At 44.5% G+C, this 26090-nt stretch overlaps 1 protein-coding gene across 5 annotated transcripts in view; it reads left to right on the forward strand.

Annotated features, from left to right (window-relative positions):
- Nucleotides 1-24891, forward strand: part of LOC115203420 (elongation factor-like GTPase 1) — a 104805-nt gene extending 79914 nt beyond the window's left edge. For all 5 annotated transcript variants that reach the window (XM_029768105.1, XM_029768106.1, XM_029768108.1 and 2 more), the window contains 8 exons: nt 3905-4036; nt 5230-5377; nt 11454-11565; nt 11814-11937; nt 12201-12405; nt 12859-13442; nt 16911-17095; nt 23912-24891. In XM_029768105.1, the coding sequence (XP_029623965.1) occupies nt 3905-4036; nt 5230-5377; nt 11454-11565; nt 11814-11937; nt 12201-12405; nt 12859-13442; nt 16911-17095; nt 23912-24100 (1679 nt within the window). In that variant the 3' untranslated portion in view covers nt 24101-24891. The remainder of the gene's footprint in view (nt 1-3904; nt 4037-5229; nt 5378-11453; nt 11566-11813; nt 11938-12200; nt 12406-12858; nt 13443-16910; nt 17096-23911) is intronic.
- The last annotated feature ends 1199 nt before the right edge of the window (nt 24892-26090 follow it).

A 26090-nucleotide genomic window follows, 5' to 3' on the forward strand; every position in this document is an offset into this window, starting at 1 on the left:
TACTCATGGGTTCACTAGAGCCTGGTAGAGTTCAGACTGGACTGTTCTACTCATGGGTTCACTAGAGCCTGGTAGAGTTCAGACTGGACTGTTCTACTCATGGGTTCACTAGAGCCTGGTAGAGTTCAGACAGGACTGTTCTACTCATGGGTTCACTAGAGCCTGGTAGAGTTCAGACAGGACTGTTCTACTCATGGGTTCACTAGAGCCTGGTAGAGTTCAGACTGGACTGTTCTACTCATGGGTTCAGTTCAGTAAATCTGCATTGTCCCAGGAGGGCAATTTGTGTGCAGCTTTTAAAAGGAAAGTAGTAAAAAACCTACTTAATATAGAACAGTGTGTTGAACCACTTACAAAACATACACAATCACAGTTCAATGGAGTGTATTTGTCTTGCTATGAATCCCAGTTTGTCTTGTAATAATCAATAAGTGTCTGAATAAAACTACAGCCAACCAACTATCAATGTTTTTTGGGGGAAGGTTTTCCCGTACTGTCCATGGAAGATTGTACATGTTGAAACGGGACCAACTACAAGCAACTAGGTCCAGCAAATAGCAACTGAAGCTAGGTCCAGCAACGACCAACTGAAACTAGGTCCAGCAACGACCAACTGAAACTTGGTCCTGCAACAACCAACTGAAACTAGGTCCAGCAACGACCAACTGAAACTAGGTCCAGCAACGACCAACTGAAACTAGGTCCAGCAACGACCAACTGAAACTAGGTCCAGCAAAGACCAACTGAAACTAGGTCCAGCAACGACCAACTGAAACTAGGTCCAGCAACGACCAACTGAAACTAGGTCCAGCAACGACCAACTGAAACTAGGTCCAGCAACGACCAACTGAAACTAACTTACACACCTGGCCAATTAGTTCAACAACTGTCCATAGACGGTGGGATTGGCTGTAGTTGGATAGATTTCTCTCTCTCTCTCTCTCTCTCTCTCTCTCTCTCTCTCTCTCTCTCTCACAGCATCTCACAGCATCTCACAGCATCTCAAAGCATTTAGGCTAGATCAGGTTCCTGTGCCCTCCACATGTCAGTCAGTTAAGGTCCTTTCTTTAGCCAAGGAAAGCTTTTGTTCCTTAGTTGTATTGTTCTTTGTGTGACTGAGTGGGCTGTGGGTTGGATCACAGGGAGTCAGCTCAACTTCTGAGTCATCAGCTTCTCTGGCTACGTACACACATCACACACCAGACCCCCAGTTATATGTCCAGCATCTGTTCCGCTTGAACAAGACTGTGTGTGTGCGTGTGCGTGTGCGCGTGTGTGTGTGTGTGCTCGATCAACTTCTTATAATGCTGTGCACATATCCAGCTGTAAATCAGTTTCTAGGTAGAAATAAGACAAAGTTAATGCAGACAGTATTCCATTTTTTGGTTCAATGTATTGTTTTTAACTAATGTTTTTTACCTCTTATTTTTATATATATTTTTATTATTATTATAGTTTTTTATCCCCCAATTTGTAGTTAGTCTTGTGTCATCGTTGCAACTCCCGTACGGACACGGGAGAGGCGAAGGTCGAAATCCATGTGTCCTCTGAAACATGACCCTGCTTCGAGAGAGAATTTTAGTTAATGCCACTCTGATCATTTCAAAGATTTTACTGAGTTACAGTTCATATAAGGAAATCTGTTGGTCACAGATACCTTTAAAACAAATGGGCCTCACAATTCGCCTCAGGATCTCATCTCGGTATTTCTGTGCATTGAAATTGACATCGTTAAAGTGCAATTGTGTTCATTGTCCGTAGCAAATGCCTGCCCACACCATAACCCCACCACCATCATGGGGCACTCTGTTCACAACGTTGACATCAGCAAACTGCTCGCCCACACTAGGCCGGTTTAGAGGCCCGGTTGGACGTAATGCCAAATTCTCTAAAATGACATTGGAGGTGGCTTATGGTAGAGAAATGAACATTCAACTCTCTGGCAACAGCTCTGGTGGACATTCCTGCAGTCAGCATGCCAATTGCAGGTGGATGGATTATCTTGGTAAAGAAGAAATGCTCACTAACAGGGATGTAAACTAATGTGTGCACAACATTTTAGACATTTCTGGGTTATTTTATTGATGCTCATGAAACATGTGACCAACACTTTACATGTTGCGTTTTATATTTTTGTTCAGTGTAGAAGGCATGTGTGACTGAGGTGAAAAGTTGAAGAGTGGCAGGATTTATGTAGTACTCGTTCAAATACTATCTGAAGCTGTGGCTCACTGTTCAGCCTGCTGTTTTAAAGAGCCACGCTTACATTTGCCAGAGTCTCCTGCCCTGCCCCCGCTGCGTGTGTGTGTGTGATCACAGGAAGTCATCAGCGGTAGGATAAACATGGCGGTGTATTTGAGGCCGGCTGAGCCCCTTAAAATGGACACACAAAGAAGGCCTGTGTCCAGCCTCCGTTCTCCGTTACAGTCCTGGATTGTGTTCATTGGGGCATTCGACCGAAAATGTTTTGCAACAGAAAAAGGAAAAACAATATTTCTCATTGGACGAAGTATCTTCCTGTTTCAGTCCGTTTTCTTCCGTTTGCTTCCTAATGAACATGACCCTGGCCTAGCCTGCTCATCCATTACTGCACTAAAGCTAGCTAATCCTAGCCTGGTCACAGAGCTGTTGGTGCTGTCTTGCCAACTCCTATGGTCAATGTCATGCCAAACAACAATAAGCATTAGCCATACGGCACAAACAGATCTGGGACCAGGCTCATCTTACCTCCAGTTTAATTCATCCTAAACACTATTCAACATCAGACAGTTCAGTTGAACAAAACATCATCAGAGAATTGAAAATAAAGAACAACTAACTCTTTGGATACAGTCTGGTCTCTCAGCTCTGACAGAATGGACTCTAGAGAGAGAGAGATAAACAGAAAGGGAAGAAGGAGAGAGTGATAACAGAAAGGGAAGAAGGAGAGAGAGAGAACAGAAAGGGAAGAAGGAGAGAGAGGAAGGGATATGTTCTCCCCTTTGTCAGGAGCCACCAGGCAACCTTCCCTACTCAGCTCTGGTACAGTACTAAACCATCTCCTCTTTCCTCCCCTCTATCTTCCCTTACCTCTTTCTTCCCCCCAGGCTACATTAGCCTCAGTGTTCCTCAGAGCCCTGAACCTTCTGACAGCAGGGAAATTATTTTCTCTCCCTGCCTCTCTTTCTTCATCCCTCTCTCTCTTTTCCTATCTGTCTCTCTCTCTCTAGTTCTCTCTGTGTCTTCATTTCTCTTTCTCTCTTGCACATATCTTGTCCTTTTGTCTCCCCTTTCCTCTCACACATTTTCTCTCTGTGATTCTCTCACTCACTTGTCTGAAACAGAGACAAAGCTAGTCACGTTATTCTCTCCCCCTGGAGTTACTCTGCTCTCTTCCACAGAGAGACATTGCAGGGCTGCGTCCTATATGGCACCCTATTCCCTACATACTCCACTACTTTTGACCAGACCACTATAGGGCTCTGGTCTAAAGTAGTGCACTGTAAAGGGAATAGGGTGCCATTTGGACAGCCTATGAAAGTACATTTTTAATGAACTGTTCACCATTGAAGTGGTAGCTGCCCTAATAATGACGTTATCTTATCTCCAGAGCCACACTCTGTTCATGTCTCTCCAGGTGTCTGAATTCTCGGAGCAGGAGTTCTGATCTAGGATCAGGTCCTCTGCTGTTCATATTGTCTTGTTCATTTCTCCTCTCCTCTAATCTCCTCGTCCCAGCCAGAGCAGGTTCAACTCCCTCTCATGACTCTGGTTCCTCTCATGGTTTCTTCCTACCTAGGGACTGTTTCGTTGTCACTACTGTCTATCTGGTCACTCTTTGGGGGGTTTAGGCTCCAGCTGTTGTCAATCACTGTGACATGTGTTTGTAGAAAGTGCTGGATTGATTAATTGATTGATTCCCTAGGTATTGGCGGACTCGAGGAGTGTGTGTTGAAGTCTGCGACCCTCTCCACCTCCCCTGCCCTCCCCCCTTTCATCCCCCTCAACTTCGAAGCTACGCCCATTGTACGAGTGGCCATCGAACCCAAACACCCAAGTAAGTGTCAAACACACACGGTTACACACAAACACACTTACACCACATTGTGAATTTGTTGAGGTTGTTGCCTGTCAATGATGTTTTGTTTTTGTCGTCTGTCATCTGAGGTAATATGCTAATGTTGAGAAGCTAACGTTCCTCCAGCACCCCAGTCAGACAGCCATTCGGTCAACCAACCAGCTAGTCAAAGTCAGCCACTCAGCCACCTAGCTACCCAGCCACCTAGCCACCCAACCAGTCAGCTGGTCCACAGATAGTCAGACATTCTGTCAACCAACCAGCTAGTCGAACAGTCAGCCACCCAGCCACCCAACCAGTCAGCTGGTCCACAGATAGTCAGACATTCTGTCAACCAACCAGCTAGTCGAACAGTCAGCCACCTAGCCACCCAGCTAGTCAGCCACCCAGCTAGTCAGCCACCCAGCTAGTCAGCCACCCAGCTAGTCAGCCACCCAGCTACCCAGCTAGTCAGCCACCCAGCTAGTCAGCCACCCAGCTAGTCAGCCACCCAGCCACCCAGCTAGTCAGCCACCCAGCTAGTCAGCCAGTCAGCCACCCACCCAGCCAGTCAGCCACCCAACCAGTCAGCCACCCAACCAGTCAGCCACCTAGCCAGTCAGCCACCCAGCCAGTCAGCCAGTCCACAGATAGGCAGACATTCCTGCAGCTCTTCTGTGGTGTTCGTTAGTATTATAGCTGAGGGCAACATTTTCCCCATATGGAGGGAGTTAGTCAGTTAACAGTCAGTCAGTTAGTTAGCTAGTCTTAGAAAGATGGCTGCTATTTTAGTTTCTCAACGGTTTTGAGAAGCTTCAATTAGTGTTTGTTTTCTTTTAAATAGTTGCACTTAGTAGTTGAGCTGACCTCTAACCCTGAAAATTCAAACCCGTCCTGGGTTTTGTTCATCAGGGCACTCATCAGAAAGTGTTTGAAAATGTTTTGCGACAGAAAATGAAAAATAGCATTAAATTCTGGATAAATCCAAGTAGTCCCTCCCTATTTCGTGATTTCTTCAGTTTGATGCCTAATGAACATGACCCAGGTAACGTCAGTCTAAGTTTTCTCAACGAAAGACAAATCTAGGTTGAATCCAGGGTGTATTATGTGCAGTAGGGCCCATACATGGAAATGATTCCTACTTAGTCTACTAAGAAGTACTTTTCTACAATCTGGTGTGTGTGTGTGTCAAGGTGAGATGCCTAAGCTGGTACAGGGTATGAGGCTGTTGAACCAGGCTGACCCGTGTGCTGAGGTTCTGATCCAGGAGACAGGAGAACACGTACTGGTCACGGCCGGAGAGGTCCACCTGCAACGCTGTCTGGACGACCTCCGAGAGAGGTGAGCCTCTTGTTTTCCTCTTGATTGATGAGTTCGACGGTTTATTTAGACAGTTGGAAACAGAGGGGGAGAAACCGTAGGAAGGTTGGATGCAGGGATTGAACCCCGGTCTCCATTGGAGAGAAGTATATTATGAGACTGAAGCCGGGAGCGTCATCTCTAAAACATGAGCTCTGCACAGAGAGGTCTGTCAGTCAGTCTTTTTGGCTGTATCTATCTTTTTTGGTCTGTCTTTGTCTGTGATTTGAAATCAAGTCAATAGTAGTGACATTTTGACCAGACGCCCTGTAACAGAGTGTAGATGAGCAGCAGACGGCTCAGTTTGAGATGACTCAGTTTTTACATTGTCTGGCCCAGTCTCACACACTGATGATTGACATGATGATTCTGTGTGTGTGTGTGTGTGTGTGTGTGATGTTTCTGACTGAGAGTGGGTGTCTCTCTCTCTAAAAAGTAATGTGTGATTATTGACTGGAGATGCTGTCTTTAGATGTCTCTTCTCCACTCTGATCATGTCATATTAGAAGAGATGGTGTGAGAGGAGGGGTTTAAGTTCCATACAGAGATGTTAAATACAGCTAATTTCATTTGCATCCTAAGACCAGTTGCCCTCCACCCCGCCATAAAGTAAACTCTCACCAGCCTCCCTCTGATGTTGAGCGATCAGGTCCCATGTATAGCTATTCATAATCAATACCTAAAGCTGTTCTTAGACCACCCACACATGTGAATGTAGCATTTATCAATCCAGTCCTGCTAAGATCCTGTATTATCTATGTTTATAGTACATATAGAAATCAGCATGTGTGTCATTGGAGCTGTGAGGTGGGGAGATTTCTGAACACATCAAAATAGATATTTCACAGCTTTATTTCAAATGGAGTTTTCATAACCCCATAAATCAAATATTTCCATATGCTTTGATACTTTGAAAGTGATACAAAGTACAGTGGAGTCTAGGCCTGTGTCCCAAATGACATGCAGTGTGTTGCAGTGGGACAAATGTGCAGGCCTCAATCGTAAATATAGATGTATATAGATTTTCAGGTGCGTTATCTCTTTAACATACATGAGTATGTTCAGATACATTTTTGGGAGATTATTGAAATCATGAGGGAATAAGCAGGAAATCCAGGAATCCTCTAACTGGGATTTCTGGAAAACTTGGGAATTTAATAACTGGAATTTTGCAACGCTAATGGTGAATATCCATAGTCCTAAAGCGTTAATTCCCCACAAGAATGAATGGGAATTAGAGATGACCTGTCCTTCAGTGTAACCTTGGTACTAACTAAATCTATCTTCATACGTTGTCCTTGTCACTAAGTTCATCTGTATAACTTATCAATGTAGAAGACAGAGTATTGGTGAGAGGACCTTTCATTCAACCAATCAGTCAAACTGGTAATCCTCCCACAACAGAATGATCGATGGCTACATTGGTTAACACGTTATGGATTGGGCCAAGGACACAGAAAGTTAGGGAAACGATCAACATGTACTTTATCAACATTGGACTACACTAAAACATATTTTTCATGTTTCAATGAAACTTACTCTCTGTACAACCTTTGGAGGGATCGAAGTAATCAATTATATTACAGCATTACACGTGCAGGCACACACACACACACACACACACACACATTCATTTCCTGACTAACTTTCTTATAAGGTCAACATTGTTGTTGCTAACTCAAACACACTGACCAGATTTATAAAGAGTCTCGGGGATCTTTACAGCTTTCCACCTGGAAGATAACACAGGGTGATTTAGAAACAGTCCTAAACCAGCCAGTATGACAGGGCATCCAGGGACTGAATCCTGTCTAGTAAATGTAATTCTATGTTTACCAATAGCCCAGGTCAGCCTGATTAGGTCACCCAGGCAGGTGAAACACTTGAGTTACCTTGGATAAGAGCATGCTGCTGTTTTGTGAATGACAGTCCCAGCCGTAGAGAGAGAACCATTTTATTCTGTCTCTGTGTTCTATCTCTGTGGTCCCCACTGCATTTAATCAGGGGAAGACTGCAATTCTTATTCTATGTTTGAAAATATGCCAGTTAGCCAGCCAGTCAGTCAGCTAGTCGGGCAAAGAGCAGGGCAGGACAGAGGAAGGGGAACCGTGTTGGCTGTGAAAGCCGACTGACCCCGTTGTGACATCACAACAACACACACAAGCAGACTGGCCCGTGGCCATTCACTCTCTAGCTCGGAAAGAGGTCAAGCCCGTTTTAGCCACTCATGTGGCACGTGGGACTGTGACATCATAGCGCCAGGGTTCTGAAGCTAAAACAGCGCCAGGGTCAACTGATCCTGACCAAGTTAAGCTGGGGTGAACTAGGCAAACTTTTTTATTTCTGCTCACTAATGCACACACACACAAAAAACACAGCTTTTTTTACGGGAATTTTCTAGACTTTTTGGGTGTAAAAATGTATTCCCATTCAAAAATCCAATTTTCCCTAACCCCTAAACCTAACCCTTAAGCCTAAAAAGTCCTGGAGAAAAAATAATATCTTATCTTGTCAGGACATTCTGGTCCTGATAATGTAGGCAACATGTACACACAAAAACACACATTCAGACACACAAAACCACACACTACACACACACGCAGCCATAGTTACAGTGGCTCCAAATCACCTCTAGACTATAATGCTGCAGCAATAAAACAATTTCCTGTATGCACAGTTGTGGTTTTCCAACGATGCATTGGAGAAATGTCCAAATGATTAGAAGGAGAGGGTTCCTAAACGAGGCTGTAAAGCAACAGTGTTCAGGATGGAGTCTCATACATAGGCTGCGTCTCAACTGACACCATGTTCCCCAATTGCACTACTTTTGAACAGGAGCAGCTATGGGCCATTCTGGCTCAGACGAGGCAGACTTATCCAAGGCTTGCTTGATTACTTACTTTTGACCAGGACCCATAGGTTGCCATTTGGGGGACACCAAAATCTTCCTCCGTTTCAGCGCGGTGTGAGTTAGTGATGAAGATAACTCATGTCCTCAACTCTTTGATTTATTCAAGACACACAAACAGACAACGGGTACCTCCCAAATGTGACTCCATTCCCCATGTAGTACACTACTTTTGCCCAGGGACAAATTAGTAATCCACTACACATGGAATAGGGTGGTCTTCATCAGGTCAAGTTGGTCTGGTTATTTATTAGTTTTGTTTCTGTCTAGCACCAGATTACTGGATGTGTGTATTTCTCCTCTCCCACTGAATAAGTCATATCTCCCTGCTTGATTACTGGATGTGTATTTCTCCTCTCCCACTGAATAAGTCATATCTCCCTGCTTGATTACTGGATGTGTGTGTTTCTCCTCTCCCACTGAATAAGTCATATCTCCCTGCTTGATTACTGGATGTGTATTTCTCCTCTCCCACTGAATAAGTCATATCTCCCTGCTTGATTACTGGATGTGTGTGTTTCTCCTCTCCCACTGAATAAGTCATATCTCCCTGCTTGATTACTGGATGTGTGTGTTTCTCCTCTCCTACTGAATAAGTCATATCTCCCTGCTTGATTACTGGATGTGTATTTCTCCTCTCCCACTGAATAAGTCATATCTCCCTGCTTGATTACTGGATGTGTGTATTTCTCCTCTCCCACTGAATAAGTCATATCTCCCTGCTTGAGGAGTTAACCATGTTTAGCTAAATTAGTGATAATTCTGGAAGCATCGTTCAGAGTGCGTCTGCTCTGTTGGAAGAACACATTCTAATCCAAATGGCATCCTGTTCCCTTCATAGTGCACTACTTTTGACCAGGACCCATTTGGTATTTTAAAAGCAGCAGCTACTCTTCCTGGGGTCCACACAAAACATGATACAGAACTACATACATTTAGAGCTCTGGTCTAAAGGAGTGCACTATATAGGTAGTGGGGTGCCATTTGGGATGCATTCCAAGTTTTAGTGAGATTTAAAGAAGCAACGAACACCCACAGCACCCAGAATAACCCCCATCTTCAAACAACCACACAGTCTGCTGTCTACATTGGATTCAGGGAACGCTCCAGCGCTTCTGAGATGCTTCTAGTAAACATCAGTGAGAGAGGAAGGAGAGAGAGGGAGAGAAAGAGGGAGGAATGGAGAGAGCGGAAGGGGGAGAGGATTACTTGTTTTTTGCCCTGTTTTTGTATGGACTGACTCTAACTGGATTATATGTGCCCGTTCAGTGTGTGTGTGAGAAAGAGAGAGTGCGCGTGTGTGTGTGTGTGTGTTTATAACGTCACACGCTGGGTAATGAGATGAGCTGGTTCTGGTTGTGTGGACGGAACGCTGGGTAATGAGATGAGCTGGTTCTGGTTGTGTGGACGGAACGCTGGGTAATGAGATGAGCTGGTTCTGGTTGTGTGGACGGAACGCTGGGCAATGAGATGAGCTGGTTCTGGTTGTGTGGACGGAACGCTGGGTAATGAGATGAGCTGGTTCTGGTTGTGTGGACGGAACGCTGGGCAATGAGATGAGCTGGTTCTGGTTGTGTGGACGGAACGCTGGGTAATGAGATGAGCTGGTTCTGGTTGTGTGGACGGAACGCTGGGCAATGAGATGAGCTGGTTCTGGTTGTGTGGACGGAACGCTGGGTAATGAGATGAGCTGGTTCTGGTTGTGTGGACGGAACGCTGGGTAATGAGATGAGCTGGTTCTGGTTGTGTGGACGGAACGCTGGGTAATGAGATGAGCTGGTTCTGGTTGTGTGGACGGACGTCGTGACGTCTCTCAGCCCAAACACTGACACACACACAGTTTAGGATGGACCCAGTGGCCCAGGATCAGACAAGGGATTGCCTGTTTGTGTCAATAAACTTTGACACTACTTGGCTGTTGGTCTTGGCTGTCGGAGAGATACATCAACTCTTCTTTCTCCACAGGTAGTGACAGACAGTGTACCTGTCCCAAATGGAACCATTTCCCCGATGTAATGCACTTCTTTTGACCAGAGCTTTATGGGCCCTGGTCTAAAGTAGTGCACTACAGGAATAGGGTGCCATTTGGGAAGCACACTTGTTTTCTTTTCCTAAAGTGACCGTCTCTGTATCCCTCTGAGTGTTTCAGCAGTGATAACCTAATGATGTCATTTTATGGGAGAACCAGACCTGAAGCTTGGCCTCACCAGCGCAGGGTTGTGTTCATTAGGCAGAAAATGGAAGAAGTGAAGTTTCCCCAGGTACAGATCTAGGATCAGCTTCCCCTCCCCTCCCCCAATCCTAACCTTAACCATTAGTGGTGAAAATGACCAAAGATCAGCGTTTAGGCGCAAGTTCACCCTCCACGTAATGTAACATTCTTGGTCGTTTTTTTTAATCTAGATTTTTTTAAATCATTTAGCAGACGTTATCTAGAGCGAGTTACAGGAGAAATTAGGGTTAAGTACCTTGCTCAAGGGCACATCAACAGATTATTTTCACCTTGTCGGCTTGGGGATTCGAACCAGCAACCTTTCTGTTACTGGCCCAATGCTCTAACAGCTGACAAGATGTATCACAGTCATTTGTATCTGAGTAGAAGCTGCTATATTTCCCTCATTCTCCTCCTGTGTGGTTTAGAAAGATTGAAGAAGCAGACTTGTGTGTGTGCGCACAAGGTGAGCTATGACAGATGATTTGAATATGCTGTGCTTGGCTCAGCATGGACGGGAGAGCCTAATAATATCTGACAGGTGTTATTGTTTTGGAAAATAAAACCGCAGACGTGAAAGTTTTCAGCACTCTCTTAAGATACCAATGTGCCTTTATGTATAGTATTCTGTTTAGTTTGTTCTGGCTCTCGTACCCAGTAATACAGCACATTTACAATGCATGGGTTGTCCTACTTGCTCTTACTCAGGGACGCCAACTTCATTTGTGTTGCTGCATGTGAGTATTTCCATCTCCTCGCTACACATCTTTCCAGCTTTTCCAGAAATCCTGCATGGAGGATTCCAGAATTTCTGCTTATTTCCCCCTGATTCCAGGAATCTTCCTAGTGGGATTTCTGGAAAACCCGGGAATTTGTGGAAATTTACTAGAGTTTTGGGAACCCTACATCTGAGTCTCTGTGTTCTTCTCATCGTCCAGGTTTGCCAAGATTGAGATCAGTGCCTCCAAGCCTATCATCCCATTCAGAGAGACCGTGATCAGACCACCCAAAGTGGACATGGTCAATGAAGACCTGGGGAAACAACAGAAGGTGTGTGTGTACGTTGAGGGTGTGTGTGTGTCTATCTTATAACTGATCTGTTGACATCTCAAACGACACCCCATATATTAGTAGTGTGCTACAATTGAAGATGCAGCAGCAATCTATGTGCAGTAGCTAACCCTACTCTCCTGTGTGTGTGTGTGTGTGTGTGTGTGTGTGTGTGTGTGTGTGTGTGTGTGTGTGTGTGTGTGTGTGTGTGTGTGTGTGTGTGTGTGTGTGTGTGTGTGTGTGTGTAGGTGGCTGTGCTCCACCAGGTGAAAGAGTCAGACACCCTGCACCTGGACCCCAGCGGCCTGGTGACCCTCACCACCCCCAACAGACAGGCCACCGTGGGGGTACGGGCCATACCACTACCCGAAGGTGAGAGAGAGTTGAGTTGGTGAGGGTGTGTGTGGATGTTTTTTGTTGTCAGACTATAGGAAGCCCTTAACCTTAAGGAGAAACATAAGAAACAGAGCAAGAACATTTCCAATAGCCTTTTTTGAGGAATAGCAACTTTGCTTAACTTTCTTCTTATGTTTATAGTTAAGGGAAAAAATGGCAGTTAAGAAAAAAATTCTTCTTAAGAAAGTTTTATAAATCTGGGCTCTGATCCTGATCAAAAAGTGTCCTGTGTTGTGTAGAGGTGACTCTTCTACTGGAGGGTAGTGCTGACTTGATCCGGACCCTGGAGCAGGCAGGTCAGGCCCAGAGGGAGGGGAGGACCCTGGACATGAGTACCTGGACCCTGGATACCCTGATGAGGCTGAAGAGCAGGCTGGAGGTCCTGCTGCAGGGGAGGAAGTGGAGGAACGCTGTGGACCGGATATGGGCCTTTGGACCACGCAGGTATTTCAGGGTGTTTCATATGGGTTGTGATGAGAGGGTATGCAGGTATGTCAGGGTGTTTCATATAGGTTGGGATGAGAGGGTATGCAGGTATTTCAGGGTGTTTCATATAGGTTGGGATGAGAGGGTATGCAGGTATTTCAGGGTGTTTCATATAGGTTGGGATGAGAGGGTATGCAGGTATTTCAGGGTGTTTCATATGGGTTGGGATGAGAGGGTATGCAGGTATTTCAGGGTGTTTCATATGGGTTGGGATGAGAGGGTATGCAGGTATTTCAGGGTGTTTCATATGGGTTGGGATGAGAGGGTATGCAGGTATTTCAGGGTGTTTCATATGGGTTGGGATGATATTTCATATGAGATGAAATTGTGTGCTATGCAGGTATTTCATGGTATTTTATATGCTATGCAGGTATTTCATGGTAATTAATATGGCCATGTTGTTATTATTAGGTATGGACCAAACTTCCTCCTTAACAGCGTTGAGGGGTACCAGAGACCATCCGTGTGGCACTGCCTTGAGCGAGAGAAAGGAGAGAAAGAGGGAGGGGAGAAAGCTGAGGCCAGCGCCATCCGAGACTTTGACAACAGCGTTGTCAGCGGTTTCCAGCTCGCCACCCTCTCTGGTCCCATGTGCGAGGAGCCCCTCATGGGCGTCTGCTTCTCTGTGGAGAGATGGGACATGAACTTCCCCACCCAGCGCACCCACCTGGACTCTGTGACTGAAGAAGACTCCAACTCCCTTGATGCATCTGTTTCCAAAAGCCCCGGTGAGGCTGCAGGTCAGCAAGAGGCCTCAGGCAAGGCAGGGGGAGCGGGTGAGACACCTTCCCAGGCAGAGGGTGCCGTGGCTGGGGCGAGCCAGGGGAGACGCAGGGCGGATGTTGGGGCCGGGCTAGTGGACTGCTACGGGCCATTCTCTGGCCAGCTCATAGCTGCTGTGAAGGAGGCTTGTCGGCACGCGTTCCAGGCCAAACCTCAGAGACTCATGGCTGCTATGTACACCTGTGAAATCATGGCTACAGCAGAGGTGTTAGGTAAGAGGCTTAGCAGTACACACAGGCACACGGCAGAACACACAGGCACACGGCAGAACACACAGGCGCACGGCAGAACACACAGGCACACGGCAGAACACACAGGCACACGGCAGAACACACAGGCACACGGCAGAACACACAGGCACACGGCAGAACACACAGGCACACGGCAGAACACACAGGCACACGGCAGAACACACAGGCACACGGCAGAACACACAGGCACACGGCAGAACACACAGGCACACGGCAGAACACACAGGCACACGGCAGAACACACGGACACACACACACAATATAACACATGGACACACACACACACGATAGAACACACGCTGGGCAAAACACAAACTAACCACTGAGGTCTTAGTTAAATAGCTGAAACACAACACACACACCTTCAAGTCTGCTTCAATCTTTCCTGGAGGCATTACTGCATTCTAAACCACACAGGAGGAGGATGAGGGAAATATAACAGCTTCTATTCAGATACAAATGACTGTGATACATCTTGTCAGGACATTCAAGCCACAACATGACAACTAAACTACCAAGAATGTTACACCAGGTGGAGGGTGAAGTTGCTGCACAAAACTCACATTCTAGTGTGATAGGAGTCATTGGACTGGTATATTATCCCATCCCCGGTGTAGGGAACACATTCTAGTGAGATAGGAGCCATTGGACTGGTATATTATCCCATCCCCGGTGTAGGGAACACATTCTAGTGTGATAGGAGCCATTGGACTGGTATATTATCCCATCCCCGGTGTAGGGAACACATTCTAGTGAGATAGGAGCCATTGGACTGGTATATTATCCCATCCCCGGTGTAGGGAACACATTCTAGTGAGATAGGAGCCATTGGACTGGTATATTATCCCATCCCCGGTGTAGGGAACACATTCTAGTGTGATAGGAGTCATTGGACTGGTATATTATCCCATCCCCGGTGTAGGGAACACATTCTAGTGTGATAGGAGCCATTGGACTGGTATATTATCCCATCCCCGGTGTAGGGAACACATTCTAGTGTGATAGGAGCCATTGGACTGGTATATTATCCCATCCCCGGTGTAGGGAACACATTCTAGTGTGATAGGAGCCATTGGACTGGTATATTATCCCATCCCCGGTGTAGGGAACACATTCTAGTGTGATAGGAGCCATTGGACTGGTATATTATCCCATCCCCGGTGTAGGGAACACATTCTAGTGTGATAGGAGCCATTGGACTGGTATATTATCCCATCCCCGGTGTAGGGAACACATTCTAGTGTGATAGGAGCCATTGGACTGGTATATTATCCCATCCCCGGTGTAGGGAACACATTCTAGTGTGATAGGAGCCATTGGACTGGTATATTATCCCATCCCCGGGGTGTAGGGAACACATTCTAGTGTGATAGGAGCCATTGGACTGGTATATTATCCCATCCCCGGTGTAGGGAACACATTGTAGTGTGATAGGAGTCATTGGACTGGTATATTATCCCATCCCCGGTGTAGGGAACACATTCTAGTGTGATAGGAGTCATTGGACTGGTATATTATCCCATCCCCGGTGTAGGGAACACATTCTAGTGTGATAGGAGCCATTGGACTGGTATATTATCCCATCCCCGGTGTAGGGAACACATTCTAGTGTGATAGGAGCCATTGGACTGGTATATTATCCCATCCCCGGTGTAGGGAACACATTCTAGTGTGATAGGAGCCATTGGACTGGTATATTATCCCATCCCCGGTGTAGGGAACACATTCTAGTGTGATAGGAGCCATTGGACTGGTATATTATCCCATCCCCGGTGTAGGGAACACATTCTAGTGTGATAGGAGCCATTGGACTGGTATATTATCCCATCCCCGGTGTAGGGAACACATTCTAGTGTGATAGGAGCCATTGGACTGGTATATTATCCCATCCCCGGTGTAGGGAACACATTCTAGTGTGATAGGAGCCATTGGACTGGTATATTATCCCATCCCCGGGGTGTAGGGAACACATTCTAGTGTGATAGGAGCCATTGGACTGGTATATTATCCCATCCCCGGTGTAGGGAACACATTGTAGTGTGATAGGAGTCATTGGACTGGTATATTATCCCATCCCCGGTGTAGGGAACACATTCTAGTGTGATAGGAGTCATTGGACTGGTATATTATCCCATCCCCGGTGTAGGGAACACATTCTAGTGTGATAGGAGCCATTGGACTGGTATATTATCCCATCCCCGGTGTAGGGAACACATTGTAGTGTGATAGGAGTCATTGGACTGGTATATTATCCCATCCCCGGTGTAGGGAACACATTCCTTAACTCGTCCACTGAAACACAGAGAAAAGATTTATGATGGTACAGTATTGGTTGATATTTAAATAGCCATCACTAGCCGGCTACCACCCGGTTACTCAACCCTGCACCTTAGAGGCTGCTGCCCTATATACACTGGCCACTTTAGTAATGGAACACTAGTCACTTTAATCATGTTTACTTACTGCTTTACTCATCTCACATGTATTCTATTCTTCTGTATTTAGTCAATGCCACTCTGACATTGCTCGTCCTAATATTTATATATTTCTTAACTCCATTATTTTACTTTAGGTTGTGTGTATTGTAGGGGTTGTTGTGAATTGTTAGATATTAGTGCACTGTTGGAGCTAGAAACACAAGCATTTCGCTACACCCGCAATAACATCTGCATGTGTGTGACCAATAAAATGTGATTTGACAACCCTCATTATTACTATCTATGCTCTAGAACTATTCTAATATTTGTCTTTGTAGTGTAAGTGATCACCAACTCTTGTTTTCCAAGGTTGGTCCAAAATGGCACCCTATTCCCTGTATAGTGTACTACTTTTGGTCATCATTACGATTCAAATTAGCCTTGGCCAACTTCTGTTACGGATAATCAATAAATAGATAATAAACCATATCGAAACAGCACGTTTAGCAGTCACATCCATTTACAGCCAGCCAAATCAACACCAGAATTAAGTGTGTTATTATGAGCCCATTTCAGAAACAATATGACTTTTTACTCACTTCTGCAACGCTAGCATCCCTTTAAATGGGGCGTTTGTCAAGCTCTTCTAATAACCTGTTGTGAATACCAATGCTATCCGCTCTATATACCCCCACTTATTTTCATTAGTATCGATGAATGTGATCCATATTTTCATTCCATGATGTATATTATAGAAGATGTTGGTTGCGTAACATTTAGTGTAGAAATAGACTTCATCAATACTTTCATTACATCATGTCCATTATTTAGATCTAATCAATAGTTGGATTAGACCATGCATATAAATACATTGTATACATAGTTGGATTAGATTGTGTGTGTGAATCGATGTGGTCAATCATTTGATTAGATTGTATATAGCTGGCCACACTGTATACGTGGCCAGAGTACACGTTAAGCCACTTCTACTAATTATCGTGTGTGTGTCCAGGTCGTGTGTACGGGGTCCTGGGGAAGAGGGAGGGCCGAGTGTTACAGGAGGAGATGAAGGAGGGGACGGAGATGTTCATCATCAAGGCCGTCCTTCCTGTGGCCGAGAGCTTCGGATTCGCTGACGAGATACGCAAGAGAACCAGTGGATTGGCTAGTCCACAACTGGTCTTCAGCCACTGGGAGGTGAGGCGCGCACACACATACACCCTGTCGTGTGCAGACACACACACAGCAGGCATACAACTCTCTCTCTCACACACACACACACACACATACACACACACACACACACACACAGACATGCCAGGCTCACTCCATGGGGGGCTGTGAGCTGCAACTCATCAGTCTGAAAACAGGTGCTTGTATTTTTAGCTCTTAATAATTTAATGGTTTTTCATAAATTAAGGAATAAAGGAAATCACAATGCTGAACTAGGATCAGTGTTTATTTCACCCTTGTCTCTAGAACTCATAGCCCTGTTCCCTATTAGTTCCAGTATGAGGTGAATCCTAACTAGTCTCCCATTGACATCAATACATGACTTCTCTGACAATCTCTGGCTCATCCTTATTATACCCCTTTTATATACAGACAAAAACCCCACTTCTTTACCATACCACCTTCTGTATACCTTCTTGTTTTGGGGCGGCAGGTAACGTAGTGGTTAGAGCGTTGGGCCAGTAACCGAAAGGTTGCTAGATCAAATCCCCGAGCTGACAAGGTTAAATATAAAATTAATTGTTTATATCTGAAAGGGGTAAGTGGTCAAAAACACCTCAAAACCAAGTAAAGTTTTTTTCACAGACCCTGTAACCAAAAAACAGGTATCGGGTCTGAAAATGTGTCTCTGTTTGTAGGCAGGTCAGTTCATTAGACCTTTTCTGAACTTGTGGACTGTAGACACTGAAACCTCAAACTGTCTTTTCAATGTCTACATCCAAATTGGCACCCTATTCCCTATATAGAGCACTAGTTTTGACCTGGGAACCCTATTCCCTATATAGAGCACTAGTTTTGACCTGGGGACCCTATTCCCTATATAGAGCACTACTTTCGACCAGCCTTGCTAAAAGTAGTTTTGGGAGGCCTGAATCTGAGGTGCCCTTTCAATAAGCAACTGAACTGGCCTGGATGTTTTTAGCACCCATATTTACATTTGTATTCAAATATCTGTGTCTGTCTTCAGTTATATGTGAGCTCTTTGGCCACGCACACCAGTGTTTGGTGTTGAAATGAGAACGAATAAGCAGAACCCCATACCTACTGTAAAATATTGTGGTGGATCTTTGATGTTATGGGGATATTCTTCTTGCACTGGTCCTGGGGCCCTTGTTAAGGTCAACTGCATCATGAACTTTACCCAGTACCAGGACATTTTAGCCCAAAATCTGGTTGCCTCTGCCAGGAGGCTGAAACTTGGCCGCAAGTGGATCTTTCAGCAAGACAATAACCCCAAGAAGAAAATCAAAGTCCATGAACAAATGGTTCATTGGCCCCAAAATCAAAGTTTTGCAATGGCCATCAGTCTCCGGACTCTAACCCCATTAAAAACCTGTGGTTTGAATTGAAGAGGACAGTACATAAGCGCAGATGAAGGATATCAATGATCTGGAAGGATTCTGTATGGAGGAATGGTCTAAGATCCCTCCCAATGTGTTCTCCAACTCAAACATGTTAGAAATAGACTCAGTGCCGTAGTACTCGCAAGGTGAGGTTTTGAAAACAGGGTCTCTTTCTTTGACCTTTGGTATTAGTATAAAATAATATCATTTCACAATAATTGTTTTGCAAAAACAAGCCAGAGGATGCTTTCTCAATACCTTCAAAAATAGTTATTTTGAGTTCTTCAATAAATGTGAATATTTGTAGCTACTTTTAAGTCAATACCTGCAGTCAACTTGTGCAATACGTTAGGAGATAAAGCAGATTGCGTTCTTCATTTCACCTGTTACATTATTTTACAGTTCCTAGAACAGTTGAGCCAGTCATGTGTTCGTTGTAAAGAGCGAAACAAGAGAAAGCGGAGCTGCTGAGTCCATAGCCTTCTATATCTATCAGAGTCTCTGTTGTGTGGCAGACATGAGGTGATGAAGTTACACTTGTATTCATTCACTACTAAATGTTTGCCATCAGATATATTATAACTGCTTTCTACTGGGTTTTAGAAGTCTGAGAGCTCTGTTATCGGAGTTCTGTACGGCTGCCATTTTTCCCCCTGTGCTTCCTACTAGCGTTTTTTCCATCCTCCATTCTTCTCCACTCTGCTCCGTGTACTCATTATGCTTTTCCTTCAGAAAAACATGCATCATAACATTTGGTTCATTTGCACAATTTATCTCGTTCACATACGCTTGTAAATGTCCACATTCACAGAAAATGACAATCGGTAACTACTAGCTATACTTGTGTAAATTTATGAGCTGGATTTGCTTGTCTTTGCAATTAGTTTGTTCATTTTTGCTTGTTAGCATTTACCTAACAAGGTATATGTGATTTCGCTATTACATGTGCTAATTTTGTTAGCATTCCAATGGGCTTTTTGTTTTTAGCGCCCCTTTGTGTGCTATGCCGGTAATTACGTAAATCCCAGGATGGCAGAAGAACAGTATGACATTTTGAAAATCTGGGTACCTCTCAAACCTAATACAGTCATTATTATTAATACAGTCATTTTTGCTCATCTTTATCAAGGGGGTCAATAATTTCAGACCCCACTGTATCTATGTGATGGGTGTGTGTATTACGTGTTTCTTATTTGGTGTGTGTGTGTGTGTGTGTGTGTGTGTGTGTGTGTGTGTGTGTGTGTGCGCTCCAGTCTGTCTGGGGGTTTAAGTGGTTATTGTTCAAAGTCAGCTAATCTAATTGGCCGAGAGCGCCGGCCGTTGTTAATGAGCGTGTGCAGCCCGGTGTGTCTCTCTCTCTCTCTCTCACACACACACACACACACACACACACACACACACACACACACACACACACACACATAAGCCTAGTGAACAGCTTTACGGTCTGACCTGATGTCACACTGCCAAGCAGAAGAGACACCACACACACACACAGTGCTTTTATTTGTTATTATTATCTATATTATTATCATTATTATCTATATTATTATTTTTATTATAAATGCTGTTGGGAAAGAGCTCTCAAGGTAAGAATGTTACTGTATTGTTTTACACCTGTTGTATTCTCGGCACATGGTGAATAAACATTGAAACTAGATGCGACACACACGCTATGCAAATTCATTACAACACACAGCATGTCACTCAGTATTAGATTCCCCAGTTGCTCCACACACCCACCCCTTACCAGCACATTGTTGTCAGTCTTTGTGTGTGAGCTTCATTAAAACAGGTCTGTCCAGTTTAATTTACGTTACTCTGTCATTATCTGCAGCAGTTAGATAGATTGTTACTCCATAGACAGTCATGACAACATAGATAGTTACTCCATAGATAGTCATGACAACATAGATAGTTACTCCATAGACAGTCATGACAACATAGATAGTTACTCCATAGACAGTCATGACAACATAGATAGTTACTCTATAGACAGTCATGACAACATGGATGGTTACTCCATAGATAGTCATGACAACATAGATAGTTACTCCATAGACAGTCATGACAACATAGATAGTTACTCCATAGACAGTCATGACAACATAGATAGTTACTCCATAGACAGTCATGACAACATAGATAGTTTCTCCATAGACAGTCATGACAACATAGATACTCCATAGACAATCATGACAACATGGATGGTTACTGCATAGATAGTCATGACAACATAGATAGTTACTCCATAGACAGTCATGACAACATAGATAGTTACTCCATAGACAGTCATGACCACATAGTTACTCCATAGACAGTCATGACCACATAGTTACTCCATAGACAATCATGACCACATAGTTACTCCATAGACAATCATGACCACATAGTTACTCCATAGACAATCATGACCACATAGTTACTCCATAGACAATCATGATCACATAGTTACTCCATAGACAATCATGACAACATGGATGGTTACTCCATAGATAGTCATGACAACATGGATGGTTACTCCATAGATAGTCATGACAACATAGATAGTTAGTCCATAGACAGTCATGACAACATGGATGGTTACTCCATAGACAATCATGACAACATGGATGGTTACTCCATAGACAGTCATGACCACATGGTTACTCCATAGACAGTCATGACAACATGGATGGTTACTCCATAGATAGTCATGACAACATAGATAGTTTGTCCATAGACAGTCATGACAACATGGATGGTTACTCCATAGACAGTCATGACAACATAGTTACTCCATAGACAATCATGACCACATAGTTACTCCGTAGACAATCATGACCACATAGTTATTCCGTAGACAGTCATGACAACATAGTTACTACATAGACAGTCATGACAACATAGTTACTACATAGACAGTCATGACAACATAGTTACTCCATAGACAATCATGACAACATAGTTACTCCATAGACAATCATGACCACATAGTTATTCCATAGACAGTCATCACCACATTGATGGTTACTCCATAGACAATCATGACCACATAGTTACTCCATAGACAGTCATGACAACATGGATGGTTACTCCATAGACAATCATGACCACATAGTTACTCCATAGACAGTCATGACAACATGGATGGTTACTACATAGACAATCATGACCACATAGTTACTCCATAGACAATCATGACCACATAGTTACTCCATAGACAATCATGACCACATAGTTACTCCAAAGACAATCATGACCACATAGTTACTCCATAGACAATCATGACCACATAGTTACTCCATAGACAATCATGGCAACATTGATGGTTACTCCATAGACAATCATGACAACATGGATGGTTACTCCATAGACAATCATGACAACATAGTTACTCCATAGACAGTCATGACAACATGGATGGTTACTACATAGACAATCATGACCACATAGTTACTCCATAGACAATCATGACCACATAGTTACTCCATAGACAATCATGACAACATGGATGGTTACTCCATAGAGAGTCATGACAACATAGATAGTTACTCCATAGAGAGTCATGACAACATGGTTACTCCATAGACAATCATGACATGGATAGTTACTCCATAGACAGTCATGACAACATAGATAGTTACTCCATAGACAGTCATGACAACATAGATAGTTACTCCATAGACAATGACAATGGGGTTTTAGTAGACTCCACCTTGCTTCTATCTGAATCTATTCTATACATCTAGTCTATTTAAATTAGATGCAAGCTACTGTTAGCATTTAGTTTATCATTGATTTGCTATGGACTTCATATTTATTTAACATATGAATAGTGTTTAGTGACAGAGAGAGAGCTATTCTGTGAGTGTTGTATTGTTGTGTTAGCTATGTGTGTAAAGTTATGGACTTACATTAGATTAGCATGAGAAAGAGGTTGTGACAATAACATTTTTACTTCCATTGTGTTGTTGTTCAGGGACTAGCATCTGCTGTAAGGGTGTATGTGTGTTCATTCAGGCTAATGTAGGTGAGGCCCACTGACACGCTTCATGGAGAGCAGAGACAAAAGCTCTCTCTCTCTCTCTCTCTTTCACTCACTCACTCACAAACACACACACAGCAGTGAGACAAAGGCCCCTGTAAAGATAAGTAACCGAAGGGATGCACACAGCAGGGGCCGCAGAGAGCAGATTAAATCAAAGACCTGTGTGTGTCTTTGCTTGTGTGCGCTCGTGCGTACTAGTGCGTTTATGTGTTTCAGCCCCCCTGTTGGTACAGTCCCCCTGTTACAGTTAGAGCTGAGAACCCGCCACTCTAACCCTGCACACGTACACACACAATGAAACACACACCCATTCGCCCTACTGGACCCAATTGTGCTGAAATATATGTTACTCACGTGGTTCCCCTGTGTGCGTGTGTGTGTGCGTGTGTGTGTGTGTGCAACCTCGTAATCTGTCTGGTGTTGTTCCTCCTCTACCATCTGTTGCCTGCAACCAGAGTCTGTCACTCGGGGCCCCTAACGGCCAGGTGCAGGGGCCCACGTACACACTGGTACAGTAATTGTGGCATGGTGTGTGTGTGTGTGTGTGTGTGTGTGTGTGTGTGTGTGTGTGTGTGTGTGTGTGTGTGTGTGTGTGTGTGTGTGTGTGTGTGAAGCAGCAGAAGGCATTGCCTCATCTCCTCAGCAGGTTGCACATAGCCAGGCCCTCCTCAACAAACACACACAGTCTCTCCTCTAGAACACAGTGACACAGTGTTGATCTGGATGTCTGTGTGACTGACTGCTTTGGAAGAACACATGTATCTCTATAACCTCCCCTACTGTCAGAGCCTGATAGAGGGGGAGGGGGGTGGAGAGAGCCAGGTAGGGAGCTAGAGGGGAAGGTAGAGAGAGCGACAGGGAGCAGCTGAGTTGGATAACAGTAGTCATGTTCCCTTCCTTGTCTGCCACCACTGCTGAGCAAAGCTTAGCCAAGACCGGGTTCTTTGTCATGTGGGGTAGATTCCAGTGTCCGCTCCATGCTTTACATCTGTTAATGTTTATGGGTCAGGGCCCGTATCCACAAAGTGTCTCAGCGTAGGAGTGCTGATCTAGGATCTGTTTAGCCTTTTCAGTCATAAAGAATAAGATAATATGGACAGGGTTGACCTGACTCTGAGATGTTTTGGGGATACAGGTCCTGATCTTTGTATCTATAGTCCATTTAATGAAGCATTATCCTGCTCAGTGGTGGACTTCAAACTAAATCTGTCTGTATGTACTTCAAACTAAATCTGTCTGTATGTACTTCAAACTAAATCTGTCTGTATGTACTTCAAACTAAATCTGTCTGTATGTACTTCAAACTAAATCTGTCTTTATGTACTTCAAACTAAATCTGTCTTTATGTATAAACTAAATCGCTCTCTCTCTGTGTCTCTGTCTGTCTCTGTGTGTGTCTGTCTCAAGGTGATCTCCAGTGATCCGTCCTGGGTTCCTACCACAGAAGAGGAGTACCTCCACTTTGGAGAGAAGGCTGATTCCGCCAATCAGGCTCTGAAATACATGAACGCTGTTCGCCGGCGTAAAGGACTGTACGTGGAGGAGAAGATAGTGGAGCACGGCGAGAAACAGAGAACACTGAGCAAGAACAAATAGGCCTGTGTGTGTGTTTCCTGATTGACTCCTACCAACACACACCCGAGACAGACATAAAGAGCATCCAGTGTATACTGTCCCCCATCGCTCCACCATCATCACCCCCTCTGTCACTGTCCCCACCATCATCACCCCCTCTAACTGTCACTGTCCCCACCATCATCACCCCCTCTAACTGTCACTGTCCCCACCATCATCACCCCCTCTGTCACTGTCCCCACCATCATCACCCCCTCTAACTGTCACTGTCCCCCACCATCATCGCCCCCTCTAACTGTCACTGTCCCCCACCATCATCACCCCCTCTAACTGTCACTCAAAATGAGCTACTGATGCTTTTATATTATGGAGCAGTTTTGCTGAAATCCTCCTTAGAAAATGTTTTTTAGTCCAGAACTAGACTTAATCTGTGTCTAGGAAACCGGCCCAATGGGTTTTAATAGCTGGACATGCAGTTGTGTCTTTACCCAGGAGAATCCCTTTCAGCTATGCATAATTGACGAGTGTTCCCGTTCAGATCCAGTTTTGCTGTTAAGTGAAGTGGCTTGAATTAATTTCTGCTCTCAACCTAATTGAATTGCAGTACCCAGCCCCCTGTAGAGCGGCATTTCATTTGGAAAAACAGAAATATGATGCAAAGTGGGATTGTACGGTTTTTAATTATTTGGGGACAGCGCTAGCGAGCTATAGCCTTGTTGATATGTTGAGAGCTCTGGGTAAGGTATGTGTGCACAAGACATAAAGCAAAATGTACAGTATTTACCAGAAAGCAATAAAGAAAGAAAATGGTGTGTTTTTTTGTTTCATTAATCAGGAGTGATATGTGTGTGGGTCATTCTTCAGATGTGATGACATTTGGACATGGCATTTTGGAAAATAATTACTTAATGTTTCTAGATTTAATTTAAATGTATTTGGGTACATCTTCCCATTCTAAATCAAATAATATGGCAGCTTAATGACGTTAAATATTTGTTACCATTATGATAACATGCCAGCAGTAGGAGTAGCAACACAAAGGATGGTAACATCAATGACACATTTTAGGTAATTGAGGATTTTACAAGATGGGGCCACAGATGTTCATTAACCCTTTTTAAAATAATTTTCTAAAGTGATATAATTAATCATTTTGCTCACAATTTCCCTTAATTTACATTGAGTAATACCAATAACACTTTTTATTCAGACATACCAAATTAATAATGGAATCCTCAAATGTATCATTTTTGCAGATTAGAGGGTGTGTGTGTTCCCCTAAGACAATTATGAGACAGTTTTCCATCACTGGGAAACTCCTTGCACTTCAATCAATGTACTAGAACAACTGTCTAGAATTGCTCTACAAGTTCTCCCTCTTCATTCCCCTATTTCTACACTCCTCTCACAGACTTGTTCACATTGTGTTGTCTGACCCCTCTCCTTCCCTCGCACACATCTCCCCTTTTTCCTCCCCTCCCCCACTCCTTCCCCTCTCCTTCCCTCGCACACATCTCCCCTTTTTCCTCCCCTCCCCCACTCCTTCCCCTCTCCTTCCCTCGCACACATCTCCCCTTTTTCCTCCCCCACTCCTTCCCCTCACCTTCCCGTGCACACATCTCCCCTTTTTCCTCCCCTCCCCCACTCCTTCCCCTCTCCTTCCCGCGCACACATCTCCCCTTTTTCCTCCCCTCCCCCACTCCTTCCCCTCTCCTTCCCGCGCACACATCTCCCCCTTTTCCTCCCCCACTCCTTCCCCTCTCCTTCCCGCGCACACATCTCCCCCTTTTCCTCCCCCACTCCTTCCCCTCTCCTTCCCGCGCACACATCTCCCGTTTTTCCTCCCCTCCCCCACTCCTTCCCCTCTCCTTCCCGCGCACACATCTCCCCTTTTTCCTCCCCTCCCCCACTTCTTCCCCTTTCCCCGGGGTTGAGGAAGATCTCTTTCTCTACCAAGAAAACAAAGGAGATCAATGGTTGAGGTGTGTGCGCTCACACGTGTAAAGTAACA

Source organism: Salmo trutta, chromosome 12 (assembly GCF_901001165.1).
Source record: "Salmo trutta chromosome 12, fSalTru1.1, whole genome shotgun sequence".
NCBI classification, from domain to species: domain Eukaryota; kingdom Metazoa; phylum Chordata; class Actinopteri; order Salmoniformes; family Salmonidae; genus Salmo; species Salmo trutta.